This window comes from Zootoca vivipara, chromosome 11, assembly GCF_965207765.1.
Source record: "Zootoca vivipara chromosome 11, rZooViv2.hap1.1, whole genome shotgun sequence".
Classification (NCBI taxonomy): domain Eukaryota; kingdom Metazoa; phylum Chordata; class Lepidosauria; order Squamata; family Lacertidae; genus Zootoca; species Zootoca vivipara.
This window is the reverse complement of record NC_142594.1, coordinates 11735249-11751654: the sequence shown is the minus strand read 5'-3', so window position 1 is coordinate 11751654 and position 16406 is coordinate 11735249. Positions and strand designations below refer to the sequence as shown.

General features: G+C 43.7%; 1 protein-coding gene and 1 pseudogene across 4 annotated transcripts in view; one reads left to right on the top strand and one right to left on the bottom strand.

Moving 5' to 3' along the window:
• The first annotated feature begins 5804 nt into the window (after positions 1-5804).
• LOC118091881 (cyclin-dependent kinase 9 pseudogene) lies at positions 5805-7514 on the top strand (annotated as a pseudogene). Its single transcript, XR_015946403.1, has one exon. The product of XR_015946403.1 is annotated as a cyclin-dependent kinase 9 pseudogene (transcript).
• A 3113-nt stretch (positions 7515-10627) lies between these two features.
• The window catches only part of LARS2 (leucyl-tRNA synthetase 2, mitochondrial), a 59071-nt gene continuing 53292 nt past the window's right edge, over positions 10628-16406 (bottom strand). For all 3 annotated transcript variants that reach the window (XM_035129423.3, XM_035129424.3, XM_035129425.3), the window contains 2 exons: positions 12935-13062; positions 10628-11358 (listed from right to left, as the gene is read on the bottom strand). In XM_035129423.3, coding sequence (XP_034985314.1) covers positions 11179-11358; positions 12935-13062 — 308 coding nt within the window. In that variant the 3' untranslated portion in view covers positions 10628-11178. The remainder of the gene's footprint in view (positions 11359-12934; positions 13063-16406) is intronic.

Sequence of the window (16406 nt, the reverse complement as noted above, 5' to 3'; positions counted from 1 at the left end):
ATACCCTGCCTATCTGGCTGGCTTTCCCCATCCACTCTGATGCATTTGCTAAGTGCCTGGAATGGGAATTTCTCCAATGAAAGTAGGGATGTCTTCAATAAATAATAATAATAGTGAACCCCTGGCCTACCTGGTGGCACGTCCCCAGTCCAGGGTCAATCCACATGTCCAAAGCCCAAACTGAAGCAACAGTCTTGCAGAGATCCTGGAGGATTCAAGCCAGTGCCAGATTACCAAATAGGCAGCAGCCTACAGGCCATCATGCCTTTTAGGAGTCCTGCAACAATATAGATCAAAATAACACAGATTTGACCTGGAAAGCAAATTACAAACAAGCTTTCTTAGTTCAATTGGGGGGGGGAGGTGAGATTCTGACCGCTTAGAGGCCTCCACAGGGTTTAATCCAGCACTGATCCAAGCTGAGCTCCACCAACATGGGTGTTACAGCAGACACAGCACCTCAGCTCTGCTTCCCTTTTACACTTTGCTTGCTGATTGCAGCACCTGGGCTTGATGAGGCCTGTGACCCTCACCTGTCCCAAGCCTAATCCAGCAGAGGAATCACACACCTCACAGATCTAGCGAGCCTCACCTGGTCAGCCAGGGAGCTGGGCTGTGGGCCCTTGGCTGCCTCAGCCTCCTGGAATGTCCCTCTCACTGCTCCCTACACCTGTGTTTGTGGAGACAGGGGTCCCTCTGGCTCTGGTGATGGATCCTGCTGCTCTGGTTCTTGTGTACTGACCCCTATCCCCTCGCCATCCTCTGTCACCCAGTGAATACTTCTTTCCCTGTCCCCTGCTTGCCCCAGTGTGTCCCAGTCCCAGCTACACCTCTCACCGGGATCCTCTGCCTCCTCTTCTTCCTCCCCATTGTCCTGCCAGTTCATGACAATAATGTGCTCCCAACCAATATAAAAACATAATAAAACAACAACAATTTCATTATTTATACCCCGCCCATCTGGCTGCGCTTCCCCAGCCACTCTGGGCGGCTCCCAACGTAATTAATGATAATAATAATAATCAGGGGTCCCCAAACTACAGCCCGGGGGCCAGATGCGGCCCGCATGAGCCAATTGTGCAGCCCCCGACGACCCCCGATGCCGCCCGCTCTTACTGGCGAGCCGCGGTGCAGTTGCCCATCTCCGGGTTGGCACGGAACCAGAAATAGCTTGTGCGCATGCACAGGCCGGAGGGCAGGGAAACACGCTCCCATATGCACGCACACAAGCTATTTCTGGTGCCACGCCACCCCGGAAGTGCACCGCAAATGGCGTTTGCGCATGCGCAGAAGCCATTTCCGGCGCTGCGCCAGAAAAAGCGAGTGTGCGCGCGTATGGGAGCGTGTCCCCCCGCCCTCCGTGCAATCGGCGGCGGAGGAACTGGCCCAAAGCTGGGTAAGTTTGGGGACCCCTGATAATAATAATAATAATAATAATAATAATAATAATAATAATAATAATAAGCGATAAAACATCATACATTAAAAGCTTGGCTAAACAGGGCTGCCTTCAGATGGCTTCGAAAAGTCAGGTAGTTGTTTATTTCCTTGACATTTGATGGGAGGGCCCTCTGCCTGGTTCCCTGTCACCTCACGACTCGCAGGGAGGAAACCGCCAAAAGGCCCTTGGTGCTAGTGTCTGGGCTGAATGATGGGGGTGGAGGCGCACCTTCGGCTATACCTGGCCGAGGCCATTTAGGGCTTGAAAGGTCAGCACCCACATTTTGAATGGTGCTTGGAAACGTACTGGGAGCCAATGTAGGTCTTTCAGGACCGGCATTATATGGTCTCGGCGGCCACTCCCAGTCACCAGCCTAGCTGCCGCATTCTGGATTCATTGTAATTTCCAGGTCACCTTTAAAAAAAACCTTCCATTTCAGAGGTCTTCTAAAGGTTGTATCTCCGTGGGTCAGGGCCACATAACTCCATACCTTCCAACATTTCACCAATTAAAATAGGGACCCCCTAAGGAAAAGTGGGTCATTCTGGGATCAAATTAGAAACCTTCTGTAAATCCAGGACTGTCCTTGGAAATGGGTCTGTGGTGAGATGTATCCACTGCTTAATTATTTCTAAATTGAAAGCTATACATATAAAGTAGCACATGTAGAAGTTATGCAAATATCTATCCTCTTTATTATGATGCTCTCTCTCTCTCCCCCCGCCCCCCCCACCTCTCTTTCTCCAGTGCATTAAGTGGCCACCTTAGACACTGGCCAGATTACTATAGAAACTGTGCCAATTCTCACACTCATTAAACAGCTTTGAGGCCTTGTTCCTGTGGCTTCAATCACTGGGCGGATTACTCCTTGAGCAATTTCTAGACCAATTCTCACCTGTTTATTTGGGCATGAAAGGATTTTCCGCCACACTCCTCCGATTGCTAAGTAAACTCATTTGCAGCTGCAGTTCTGTCAATCTGCGCAGGCAGATTGCAATTTAGAGTTCAAATGAGGTAGAACCAGGGAAGTCTTGAACATTCCTACGAATAAATTAAACTCCAAGCACTTGTCCAAACAGCTGCTGTTTAATTTGGAATCATCATATTGAGAGTTATTATCATATGAGCCACATAAAAAAGTCTACCTTGGAACAAGGCTTTTTTAATGCCTCAGTTTTTAATTGTAGGTGAGGCAAATTATACATTTTTTTGTTTCTTGGAAGGGTGAGGTTCATTGCAAAATGTTCTCAATTACAATGCCCCCAACAATGTTCTTAAAAAAAAACACACTGTGATTTTGCCTATTCCAAATAAAAGGGCTACATTTAGACATTTTCCATTATAATGTGCTAGTTTTCTCCAGGGTTTAATCACACCCGAAGTGCAAAATAAAAGAGCTGGTGTTGTGTAATGATTAGAGCAGGGGATCCCAACAAAATTTTCTTGAGGACCCCTCATCGAGCCGCTATTGTGACAAGGACCCCCATTAATTCCTAATCCTAAAATTAAAAAGTGAGAGCCAAATTAAGAGTTTTGCAAAGAGGCAGCGCGTGCCAGGGAGGAGGAAGGGGAATGGAGAAGACAGGGTACCTGCGCAGTAGTGCACAAATGAAGCCGACGCGCGCAAAGCATCTTGGGGAGGTGAGCGTTAGTAGAATGTGCGCGCTGCCTCTTTGCAAAACAGTAGTGTTTGTAAAGCGCCACCTAACGGCATACAGCAGAACTACTGCCTCTATCTAATTCTAGTTTTGCGCTAGACTCTGCTCATGCAGGAAGCGGCCAAAACAAAAAATCTGTTATCATACGAAATATATTTAATATATTTTTTATTCTAATAGCATCTTGCGGACCCCTCTGGCATAGCTCGTGGACCCCTGGGGGTCCGCGGACCACCTGTTGGGAACCACTGGATTAGAGTATTGGACTATGACCTTGGGAGACAAGGATTCAGACCCCAACTCAGACATGAAGCTCACCTTGAACCAATCACCATCACTCAGCCTAACCTAACCTCAAAGGTTACAGGTAGGTAGCCGTGTTGGTCTGAGTCGAAACAAAATAATAAAAAAAAATCATTCAGTAGCACCTTAAAGACCAACTAAGTTTTTATTTTGGTATGAGCTTTCGTGTGCATGCAAAGGGTTATTGTGAGGATAAAATGTGGACCCTGCAAGTGTCTCTATTTTCCAGGGACTGATACAGATTTATAGACGCTGGCCTGGTTTTTTTATTTGATCCCGGAATGTCCTGCTTTTCCTTAGAATGTTCCTATTTTCATCAAAGCCATGTTGGTGGGTATGGTATATGTCCCTAGTCTCATTGAATAAATGTTGGAGGAGTTATGTGACCCCTGAGCCGAGGAGATAAGTAACTACACAGCCTTTAGAAGACACCTGAAGGCATGTTTTACTATGTTTTTATATATGCTGAAAGCTGCCCAGAGTGGCTGGGGCAACCCAGTCAGATGGACAGGGTAGTATGTTGATGATGATGAATAGGACTGTTTTCATTAGAGAAATGTTGAAGGGTATGAAACTGGGGAGGGGTTGAACCATGTATACCACCTCAAGCACCTTGGAGGAAAAGGTGGTATATAAATAAATGTAGTAAGTGAATAAAAATATTCCTTGTTAAGACAGGAATGCAGATGCTGACTGATTAGCCCAGGCGAGGTCCCTTAACAGTAGAAATGTTTCTGATTTGTCGTCCCTAAAGTATCTTGGTGCGGTATATAAATAAAGCCATTGTTGACCACAGGATTACAGTCTATTAAAGCATAGGAGACTTCCTTGTATCAAGTCAGGCTAGAAGTTAATCTAGCCAAATAATGCCTTTTCTTAATGCCTGCAGCTCGTCAGGGTTTTTGGTAGAGGTCAAACATCTGGGTTGCCAGACTCAGTAGAGGACAGGACTTCTGTGCCTTTAATTGCCCTGCTCTCTTTTGAGTCTGGAAACCTTAAAGAGAAACCAGCAGACCCTTAGCTTGGAAATTAAACAAAGGGTCTGCTGGTTTCTCTTTAAGGTTTCCAGACTCAAAAGAGAGCAGGGCAATTAAAGGCACAGAAGTCCTGTCCTCTATTGAGTCTGGCAACCCTAAACATCTCCACCACCCAGGGCCGTCTCAAGCAGGTCGGGCACCCTGGCGCTGAGGCGCGAAGATCGCTCCGGCGCCCCCGCCCTCGCAGCGCGCCCCCTGCCGGCCCGGCGCCCCGCACCACCGGGACTACACCTAGAGTCGGGCCTGCCACCACCTCAGCCTTTTATTGGAGGTACCAGAGATTGAACTTGCAGCTAAAGCAACGTGCTCTACCAGTGAGTTACAAGCCTTCCCTTTACAGTCTGCTTTGGACATAAAGCACAAGGAAATAAACAAAATGAAAATGGATTGCGGAAGGCAATCAGCCTGAAAGCTCTTCAGCAAAAAGGTAAGTTTAGCCAGCTACTACTAACAGAGCTTTGAGTCTTTTAAGTTTTTGTCTGTTTCAGTAGGCTTCTTCTTATGTAACGTTTCTCCCATTTTCCATGTGTAGTATTTATATTTAGAGATTTAACATGGATGCTATAAGAAACACTGTTTAAAAAGAAGGCACACTGATAAATTGTTTGGTTTTGTATATACGTATATAAATGGTCTTCATGTATTTCATTTTCAGAACCTTTATAATGAGTACTTGTAAATTTTTCACAAGTGGTTGTAGCATTGGTTTTAGACTGCCCCTGGAGAAGGAACTTTTCTATTTCTGAAACACGTTGGGCTTTCAGTAACTCGGGTACTTATTTCTCTCTCGCTTGTTGTTTCATATCAGAGCTGCAATTTCTGCAATACTAAAGGATCAAATTCTAATGGTTTGAATTCAGCCAGTCTGACCACTAGCTCACCATGAGACTCTTGATATCAGAGTCATGGGTTCGAGCCCCACGTTGGGCAAAAGATTCCTGCATTGCAGGGGGTTGGACTAGATGACCCTTGTGGTCCCTTCTAACTCCACAATTCCATGATTCTAATTCCTATCGACAAAAGGTGTTGAGAACTTCAGATCTTTTGAGTGGTCCACATGGGTAACAAGCACCAGCAGCGGTTGTGCAGTCTTGTTTAGCTGAAAAACTGGGACCTTAGGCATGCAAACCATCATCACTCTCACTGTTTACCCAGTTGTTTAAACTGTGGATGGTAACATTCCTAGCAGGGAAACCTTGTATTGAACGCTAAGCAACAAGCTGCTTCAGCTTTTGTGACTTGCCCTGTATCATATTTCTGCTTCTCCATGGGCTTCTTCCAACTTTCCGCCAGCTGAATCAATTGGGCTCTCACTTAACAGCCCCATCACTTCATTAGGGCAGATCCATTTCCTCCACCAATCCCAGTTTGTACTTGCTGAACTTGACATCTTTGGCATTCAGGGAAATGCCAATTATTAGAATAGATCTGAGGGAGGGGAGAATTAAGCTAAACATTTCCCAGAATTACATTGTTTTGAAAAATCTTGCCAATTGCATTCCACACTGTCTACATTTTATAAATAACAAAGTACTGGGGACGAGGGGAACTGCAAAGAAATGGAGCGGCCGGGCGGAATAATAATAATAAAATTTATTATTTATACCCCGCCCATCTGGCCGGGTTCCCCCAGCCACTCTGGGCGGCTTCCAACAAAACATTAAAATACAGAAATCAAACATTAAAAGGTTCCCTAAACAGGGCTGCCTCTAAAGGTCTGGTAATTGTTGTTTTCTTTGACCTCTGATGGGAGGGCATTCCACAGGGTGAGTGCCACTACCGGGAAACGTGCCACTGCGCCCCTCGGACGGAAGCCGGTGGCAGCCAGAAGAGATCAGGGACGCCGGCTCCGCCATGGCCAAGCCGTACGACGCGGTGGAGTGTCCCTACTGCGACGAGGTCTCCAAGTACGAGAAGCTGGCCAAGATTGGGCAAGGCACCTTCGGGGAGGTGTTCAAAGCAAAACATCGCCAAACAGGCAAAAAAGTTGCATTGAAGAAGGTGTTGATGGAGAATGAAAAAGAGGGGTTTCCCATCACAGCCCTACGGGAGATCAAAATCCTCCAACTACTCAAGCATGAAAACGTCGTGAATCTCATTGAGATCTGCAGGACCAAAGCCTCTCTGTACAACCGCTGCAAGGGCAGCATTTACCTGGTATTTGACTTCTGCGAGCATGACCTGGCTAGACTCCTAAGCAATGCCCACGTCAAGTTTACACTTTCGGAGATCAAGAAAGTCATGCAAATGCTCCTGAACGGCCTGTACTACATCCACCGTAATAAGATCTTGCATCGGGACATGAAAGCAGCCAACGTGCTTATCACCCGTGATGGTGTTCTGAAGCTGGCCGACTTTGGCCTGGCTCGGGCCTTCAGCTTGGCAAAGAACAGCCAGCCCAATCGCTACACTAACAGGGTGGTGACTTTGTGGTATCGTCCTCCGGAGCTGCTTCTGGGGGAACGAGATTATGGACCATCAATTGATCTCTGGGGCGCAGGATGCATAATGGCAGAGATGTGGACCCGAAGCCCCATCATGCAGGGAAACACAGAACAGCACCAACTCACTCTCATCAGCCAGCTTTGTGGATGCATCACCCCGGAGGTGTGGCCAAACATGGATAAGTACGAACTGTATGAGAAGCTGGACCTGCCGAAAGGGCAGAAGCGCAAGGTGAAGGAGCGGCTAAAGGCGTACGTCAAAGACCCATATGCTCTGGATCTCATAGACAAGCTGCTGGTCCTGGATCCTGCCCAAAGGATAGATAGCGATGATGCCCTGAATCACGACTTCTTCTGGTCCGACCCTATGCCCTCTGATCTCAAAAACATGCTCTCCACCCATAACCAATCCATGTTCGAGTACCTGGCTCCTCCCAGGAGGAGGGGTGGACATATGCCACAGCAGCCTGCCAATCAGGGCAGGAATCCAGTGGCGACCAATCAGACAGAGTTCGACAGAGTGTTCTGATGGCTGTGGACCAAGGACAAGAATGGAGTACTGGTTTCCAATGGAATAACGAAAATGACTTGTTTCAGCTGTTTGTTTGTTTTTACTGTTGCAAAGCAAAAACTGGTGGGAAGAGAACAAGACAGCTGCGCGTCTGTGTTTTAAGAGCTGCAGGGCTAGATTAAACACTGGAAAGGTGTGTAGAGTTCTCCCTAGCTGTGCTATCACAGACTGAATTGCGGCTTTTCTGTGCTTGTTGATTTTTAAAGTACTGAAACAATCTCAAACTTTTTTAAAAAAATTCATTGGTTCTATGAATTTGCACTGCTAGGAAAGTGTGTATCTGGTGTGCAGGAGCATGGAACAGAATGGGTAGGGTCTTTTGTCCAAGAATGGCTGCTGACTTTGAATCATACCGTGGGGCCTGTTTTAATATAATGCCAGCAAGCTCCACACGTGTTGTGGCGACGGGTTGGTTAGGGTGGCCAGGAAGCAAGCTGCAGATGTCCCAGGCTTTGGTAACAGAGGCAGCCTTCCCGTGGTGGCAGAGAAGAATGTGGACCCATCCTCGAGCCACTGTAGGATGGCCATCTAACCAGTGTTTCTTAAATAGAGGTCCCCAGCTGTTGGACTACAAGTCCCATCATGCCTGGCCACTGGTCCCACTAACTATGGATGATGGGAGTTGTAGTCTAACAGGTGGCGACCCAAGTTTGAGAAACTGAATTCTGATATTTTTGCTGCACCACTACGTAGCTCTGCCATGGATTTTGTAGACTTCAAGCTTTATTATTATTATTAAAAAGTCCCAACAGCAGGCAGTAAATGCTCACTTACTTGTGCCTAACAAGGCAAGAGGTCTGATGACTTTCCACCCTGGGTGGGATACTTATCTGTATTATGCTTTTATCATGTTCTGGTCTTTTTCTAAATAGCTCAACTGTAATAAAAGGTATTTGCATAAAAATAAAATAAAATAAATAACAAAGTACTGTGATTTCTTTGTTGCAAAAGTCCTTGGCTGAAAGGACTGTCAAGCAACATTGTCACCCTGTTGTTGTTAATTCAACTTAACACAGTCGGCATGGACTTGAGAGAGACATTGTCAATACATTGGGGGCCTGGGAAGATTTGTGCCGATCAGTTGTTGATACCACGCCTCCCACGCAAGGGATATTTTTAGAGCCAACGTTTTCCTTGATATTTTCACCCAACTCCCATAGGTCTCCACACACAAAAAGCACAACCAACCAGAAAATTAGTTATTTAAATGGAGCATGGAGAAAATTTCCTGGTAGATTCTGCTAATTAGTTTTGTAGAAAGTTTTGAACCCTTTGCTGAGACCAGTGATGCCCTTTCGAGCCACTGTAACATTTTTGGCTGTGTTGTTCCCTCCATTTCTGTTGTTGAAGATTTGGGTGTTGTTGCTTACGTGGTCAGAATGGTATCACCCGTGGGCCAAGAGCAATAGACTTGGGAGAATCCCTAAAACCATAGCTGCCAAGCTTTCCCTTTTCTCGCGAGGAAGCCTATTCAGCATAAGGGAAAATCCCTTAAAAAAAGGGATAACTTGGCAGCTATGCTAAAACTGTTTTTTTAAAAAATCAGTGGGAACTTTAGAAATAGCTCAGTGATAACTGAACATGCTCAAATGGCCACAGAATACTGAAAGGACAAGGGACAGACTGATTTCAGGAGTGGCTGAAATCCTGAACACTCCACATTGCAGAAATTGGTTGCAGGACCCACTTGTAAAATATAATTTCTATTGATGGCCACTTGTCTTTCCTTAACCACAAGCTAACATGTCTTTGTCACTCACCTGGTACATTATCGCTAATACTAGTTGTTGGGGCTTAAAAAAAAAGTTGAACAAATGTATTTTTATTTCTTAAGCTACCATAGTAGGAAGTAGACCTTGAAGTTTCTGGATTTTTTAAAAAAATACTTTATATTTTTGAGATCTGACAGATTTTCCCACCCCATCTCGGAAGAGTGAATATCATAAATGGGCAAATCAGGTTTAACAACAGCCCTTCAAGGGATGGAGCATGAGACTCTTAATCTCAGGGTCGTGGATTCGAATCCCATGTTGGGAAGGCTGAACAGTCCTTCAAATAGAGGGCTGTTCTCTGACGTAGAATATATGGCCACAGTAGATGAAACTAGGTATACACTGCTTAACAGGTGCAACCTGTGATTATGGTCACCTTTTCAACATTAACTCAACTTTGACAGAGACTCTTGGATCAGATTTTTGAATGCCCAATCTTCATTAAAATGAAAATGTCAATAAACCAAAGATAGTTCTTTGAGAGCCATGCTCAAGATGGAATTGGACCGGAGATGTTGAAGGATGAGCTAACTCCTGACAATAATACAAAATGCAAAAAAGGTTATTTACACATGCTCAGGTCGGTAAATATATTGAAGTTTGTGGCATGGCAGCAGCCAGGCAATGTTGGGCTACACACTAGCCTGTGTATCCTGGAGCTTCTGAAATGCCGTTCAAGGTAGACAGCTGCAAACCCTTGCTTAAATTCAGCCACTGTGAGAATCTGGTTTTGATAGCTCTAATTGGGTCCCGTCCCCCACAAGAAACAATATCTACTTGTAGTATTTGCCCTTTAGAGTTCATGGATTAAAGGCTTAGAAATATTGGCCATACATTATCGGGCTGATATCCAAATTGTCAAGACAGAGAGCTGAGTAGTGACTCATGGTTTGCCAAGAAGATTGCACACTAAGCTCTGTAAACTGAGATGGCAAAGAAGTGAAGCCAGGAAACCTGTTCCTTTTTGTTACAGAAATTTCCAGGGTCTAGAACAATTGACTTGCTGTACTAACCAAGTGGCTGAACTGGTTCAAGAGAACAGCTATACATGCTATGGAAGTACATCATTGACTCTCCACATTTGAAAGGCACCTCATTTTTTATTTCCACTTTATAAAGTGCACAGACAAGGTAACAACTTCCATTCTAGCCGAACATTTAAATCTGTGTGAGAATCGGAGCTGAACAAAAGACCAAAACTGGCATGTATGGATGTCCCTTGGCAAGACTGCAATACTTGGACGTGATCTATTACCAGCATGCTGCTTTGAAACATGGAGACAATCATTTAAACAGAGGAGTTGTTGTTGTTGTTTGCCTAGAATTAATTTTCATTAGCTTGTTTTATGCTGGTGAGCTCTATGGGAATTGGTGGAAAATATAGCAAAGATGTACTCGGAATAAACAAGTAGAAAACACATTTTATTATGAATGCTGAGACTGATTAGCCATGTTGAATGGTTATCACTAGGATCAGTGAAAGGGGTGATGGATTACAACAGTGTACATTACTTTCAGTAACAATACACTGAAAATATATTTCCTAATTTTTATATTATTATTATTATTATTATTATTATTATTATTATTATTATTAAAAGCAAACCCCCTCCCAAAATATTTCTGCCACAGGGAAACAAGAATAAGAAGGAATCATTTTACTGCATTACAGCTTATCCCTGCACCAAATACTCACAGCAACACTTTCGCTTGTATGTGGCAATAGTGATAATAACAAAAGCCAGCTTTTGTACATGATTTCCAGAGAAATATTTGCAGAAGTGCTCATGTTCATTGATTATATACAAATTAGCTTTTGCTCCTTTATCACTCAGTGCTTTAATTTTTCTGCCCTCTGCAGCATCTTGGTTGGAGAATATGGTCGAGTTTCTTTTTTCCCTACTTTAATGGAAAGCGATAAACAGGCAGTTTTAAGAAAATACGGCTACCGACTATTCCTGGATAAGGAAGTTGACAAGCGCAGTTCTAGGAGACAATATGAACTTTGTAATGGTGCGTCCTTGGAGATATTGAGTCCCAAGCTTACTTTGAACAACCAGTTCACGAACTACTTCTGCATCTCGGGATACTTGTTGAGGTACACCAACTTTTCCACAGGGTTTGTTGTTGATCTGGAAGGGGAAAAGGAGACAGAGATGCGAACTAAAAGGAGATGTCTACAAATGCGCCCTCAAGTTTCTTGTCCATTTACCTCTATTTGCTAGATAAACAATTCAGGTATTATTTAGAACTTTCAGTCCATTCATTAGACATCTGTTACCTTGCGTCAACCTGCTTTTTTGTCACTGTATGTTATCATATGTATAGTCCTATGCTAATTTAGCCAATCCAGCTGGGGTTTGTTTTAAAAATAAGTTACGCAAAAAAGGTCAGAGGCTGCCTTATAGAATAAATGAATCATAGAACAGAATCAGAGGTTGGAAGGCACCATGAGGGTCACCTAGTCCATCTCTCTGCAATACAGGAATCTTTTCTCCAATGTCAGTACACTTGTGGAGCTTTGTAAATGCAAAATCTGGAACAAGATATTATTTCACCTGCTGATCTTGATTTGTATACATGAAACTACCGCACAAATGTCAACCCAGTGTCAGCCTCCCCCCCCCAATAATGTGCCTCTACATGACCAAGCAGGTCACTTTCCTGCCCCAAACAGTGGCAACAAAAGTGTGCAATGTGAGCAGGTAAACACGGGACCAGGTATCGGAACACAGTCTAAGCAGAATCTATGCCTTTTGGGGGGAAGGGGGGAATTTGGCAGAGGAATGCCATTTGTAGCAGCCGCTCCATGTCATGTAGTTCTGCTCTAATTATTTTCATGTCAGACCGTGATTAGACTTCTCTGTAGGGTTTTGTACCAGTGGAGGAACGTCCCAGGCCCAATAAGGTTCTCTTGTTTCCACACAGTCTCTTGTCACGGCCCAACTCCCACCCCATGTCTCTGATTCCCATCCTGGATATGGGCCACTTCCACACCTAAGGTCACATCGACTAGATCTAGGGCTGCTAAAAGGATGGACTGGAGTACAGTGGTGTTACACGCACTCTCTGTACACAAACCAAGTCAACCCCTGGCAATACCTCTCCAGATATGGCTGGGAGAGATTTCTGCCTGAAACCCTGGAGAGCTATTGCCAGCGAGGGCAGGTAATACTAAACCAGGTGGACCAATGTTCTGAGTAGGAGTGACTGACATGGAGGAGGAGTGTTGGTCCTTTGAAAGCACCATCACTACTGCTTACCAGTTTGGTGCAGCAACAGGCAAGACGGGGGTGATGTCAGCACACCGGAGGAGCGCATTCTGCACTCGTATGTCCTTGCTACTGCCCAGTCCCCACATGGTCCTGGTAAGTGGCAGAAATGCTGCTGCCAGGAGTGGTTACACACTGTAGCCCTTCCATGCCAGCTACTCCTGACTCTGTATTAAGGCAGCCAACTATGACTTTCCAAGTAGAAAAAACAGAGTAATCACTAACTGAACCAACGGGGGAGGCGGGATTGAAGCGAAGGCTTCTGTTGATTTGAAACCTACGCTTCTGCAATTGCTGAGTTTGTTTCCAAGACAATCTGCTGGCCTTAACAGCAGCAAAATTAACCTCCCCAACATACAACCTTTCCCCCGATAGGTGATGCAAGAATATTTACAAATTTTACGATCGCAACCAAAGGAAGAGTAAATGTTCTTACCAGGACGGAGACTTGCACTATTTCTGGCAGCTGTTGAGACTTTGGGTCCACCGTAGGCCAGGACTGCTGCAATACGTCCATGTGCCAGAGATGATGAGTACAAAGTTTGTTTTGAGCGTGAGACAAGCCTGAAACACAACATCAATGGGTTGCTTGTACTCAAAATGAAACATTTGTTTTCACAGTTAGCTTGCTCCGTTTAAGCACTGCCCAGAGCAGAACCGTTGGGAGTTTGTTTTAGCACAGAACTGCCGACATCCAGTAAGCTGAATGCGAGCAGATTGCGCATCACAAACCAAAGAAAGCAAAATAGCTCTGCTGTCTGAAATTCAAGCAATAGGTTAAGGGAAGATGAGAAAAATAGTCCTATGCTATTCTTAAGGGGCTTAAAAACAGATAGGGACAGGAGATTTATTATTATTATTATTATTATTATTATTATTATTATTATTAGACTTGTTAGCTGCTTGTCACATGAAGCTTGTCTCCAGGCGACTTACACCACATTTAAAAACAAACAAATATATTTGTTTATTTATTGAATTTATATACTGCCCTATACTTGCAGGTCTCAGTACATTATGGTACAGTGGTACCTCGGTTTATGAACACAATTGGTTCCAGAAGTCTGTTCATAAACTGAAGCGTTCATAAACTGAAGCGAACTTTCCCATTGAAAGTAATGGAAAGTGGATTAATCCGTTCCAGACGGTTCGCGGAGTAACCGTTCATAAACTGAAGTGAACTTTTCCATTGAAAGTAATGGAAAGTGGATTAATCCGTTCCAGACAGGTCCACAAAGTACTTAAACTGAAGCGTTCATAAAATGAAACATGGGTGTAATTGGTTCCGGAAGTCTGTTCATAAACTGAAGCGTTCATAAACCGAAGCGAACTTTCCCATTAAAAGTAATGGAAAGTGAATTAATCCGTTCCAGATAGGTCCGCGGCGTTCATAAACCGAAAATTCATAAACCGAGGTGTTCATAAACCGAGGTTCCACTGTACATGATATCATAAAAACAGAACAAAACCACCCCCTAGAAGCCACAGCACACAAGGAGCATGACAAATATATCTACTCATTAAAGCTTAATTTAGGCTGCATAACAAATAGATTTGGGAGCCCCAAACATAATGGGACTGTATTCTGAGGAAATATTTATAGGATTGCACTGCAATAGATTGTTATGATAATAAAACTATAATACTTTCAAAATATAGTGCATTATCCAGTCAAAGTTAGACACATGCGAATCTTCTGTCCTGCTGAAATGAACTACTGTACCTAATGTTAGCTGGCTCATGACCACAGTCTGTTGAATAAAAAGCTAGATACCCAGCTTTTTGTAAATCACAGAAATGGTTTTGGACACAGAGTCCTTAGCCTGACACAAAAGAATTTTTGCGTGTGTGTGGCAGCCAATTTTATTTTACCCATTTTAATTTAATATTTTAAACCATTTTTTTTTGTAAATCAACCAAGGCAGTGTGCAACAAATCAAAACAATAAAAACAAAAACATAATGATAATATTCATTAGAAACGAGTTCTCTGTGCAGCTACAACACGTGGTCTTCTTTGTGTGGAGTAGTTCTCCAACAATGTACTCAGCTGGGTGGCAAAATGAAGCAGTCTCAATCGCAAGTACATGCGTGAAACCTTTCAAAGTGTAAAGGAAAGTAACAAGCTACTTGAACAGTGATTCATTTTTCTTGTTGGCCCTTTCTAGTTAGGACTTTTCCGTTTGTAAATAAGCTCAGTTCTTTCCTAGACACCACATGTTAAATGGAAAAGCAGAAAACATGCAATTATAGGCCACTCCTTATTTTTCTGTTCAACTGGGATTTCTCACAACATAACAAACCCCCCATCCCTCACCTTTCTGAAAGAAATAAGAGATCAGTGACATGGTGGATCCAAATATATAACATTTTAAAAAAAAACATCACAGGAGAACTCTGGGACAATAGCAATACTGCAACCTTGAGATTTGTTGACGAGGAATTGATAACTGAAGGCATACTATACAAAATTGTGAAACGATGCCACTTAGAATTCCTTGGGCAGGAAAGCTAAAACAGAGTTGTTTTCAAAACTTGGAAGTTTCTGTTTACAGTAATACCTCGGGTTACGAATGCGATCCGTTCCGGATCGCAGTTTGTAACCCGAATAGTTCGCAAACCGAACGCGATGGACGCCGCCATTTTGCACATGCGCAAATCGCGCGATCGTGCGCGCGCGGCGAAAACACTTCCGGGTTTGCGCAGTTCGTAACCCGAATTGTTCGCAAACCAAGGTGGTCGTAACCCGAGGTACGACTGTATTTAGCTTATTTGCTTTTCTGTGCCAATTCTCACTTTTGGAACCCAAATAGAAGCCAGCGTTACGATCCATAGCTCCAAGGTGAATTGAGTTTTCATTATTTCCCATATTCATAAACATTATAAAAAAAGTGTCACAGTCCTATACTGTACAGTCAAACCTCGGTTGTTGAACATAATCCGTTTTGGAAGACTGTTTGGCTTCTGAAATGTTAGACAACCGATGCATGGCTTCTGGTTGGTTGCAAGAGCTTCTTGCACTGAAGTGGAAGCTACGTCAGACATCCAAGCTCTGAGGAACGTTTGAAAACCGGAGCATTTACTTCCAGGTTTTCGGCATTCGGGAAACAAAATGTTCCAAAACAGAGCCGTTCGAGAACTAAGGTTTGACTGTACACACATCTAGGAGTGTTTGAGGGTTTACTTTGAAGTAGACCTGTATAGGAGAGCACTGTTTATGATCCAAAAGCCCTCCAGATGTTGTTTCCCCCTCAATCCCAGCCAGCATGACCAACGGTCCAGGGGTGATGGGATCTGAAGTCTAATGAGATCTGCAAGGCCACAGATTTTCTACCCTGGCTGAATTAAAGATTTTATAGAATTAGGAATTACTTGTCAAACTTCTTAAAAATATTTTTAAATTTTCCAGATTCTAAAACCTCCTTCCAGATACCTAGATAATGTTGGGTTCTGTTCCAGGAACTTGATAACTTCACAATGTGAAAGACAACATCAATGACTGAACTCCACAGAATATATTCTTGGAGGGTGGGGGGAATTCAGATAATTAAAGCAGTTTTCTGACCAACTTAATCCAAGGCCACAAATCATACAGAGGGGCTTTTACACCATCTAGAAAGAACACGAATTACCACCAAACACAGCAAAACAGGATAGTGTGCACAGAAGGAACTTTCTTTATTATTTAGGCAAAGATAGCAGAGCCCCACATCCCTGCAAACTAAGCATGAATTTAAAGCATAGTACTTCTAATGCCCTTCATTTGTTGTGCCCACATGTGGGAAGGACTGTGAAAACTGGCCAGGCAACATAACCGACACAAAACAAATAGGAAAATCTTAAATGAAAGTAAAGAAGACTTCACTCTTGTTAATCTGTCTTTTGCAAGATAGCTTTACTTGATGGGAC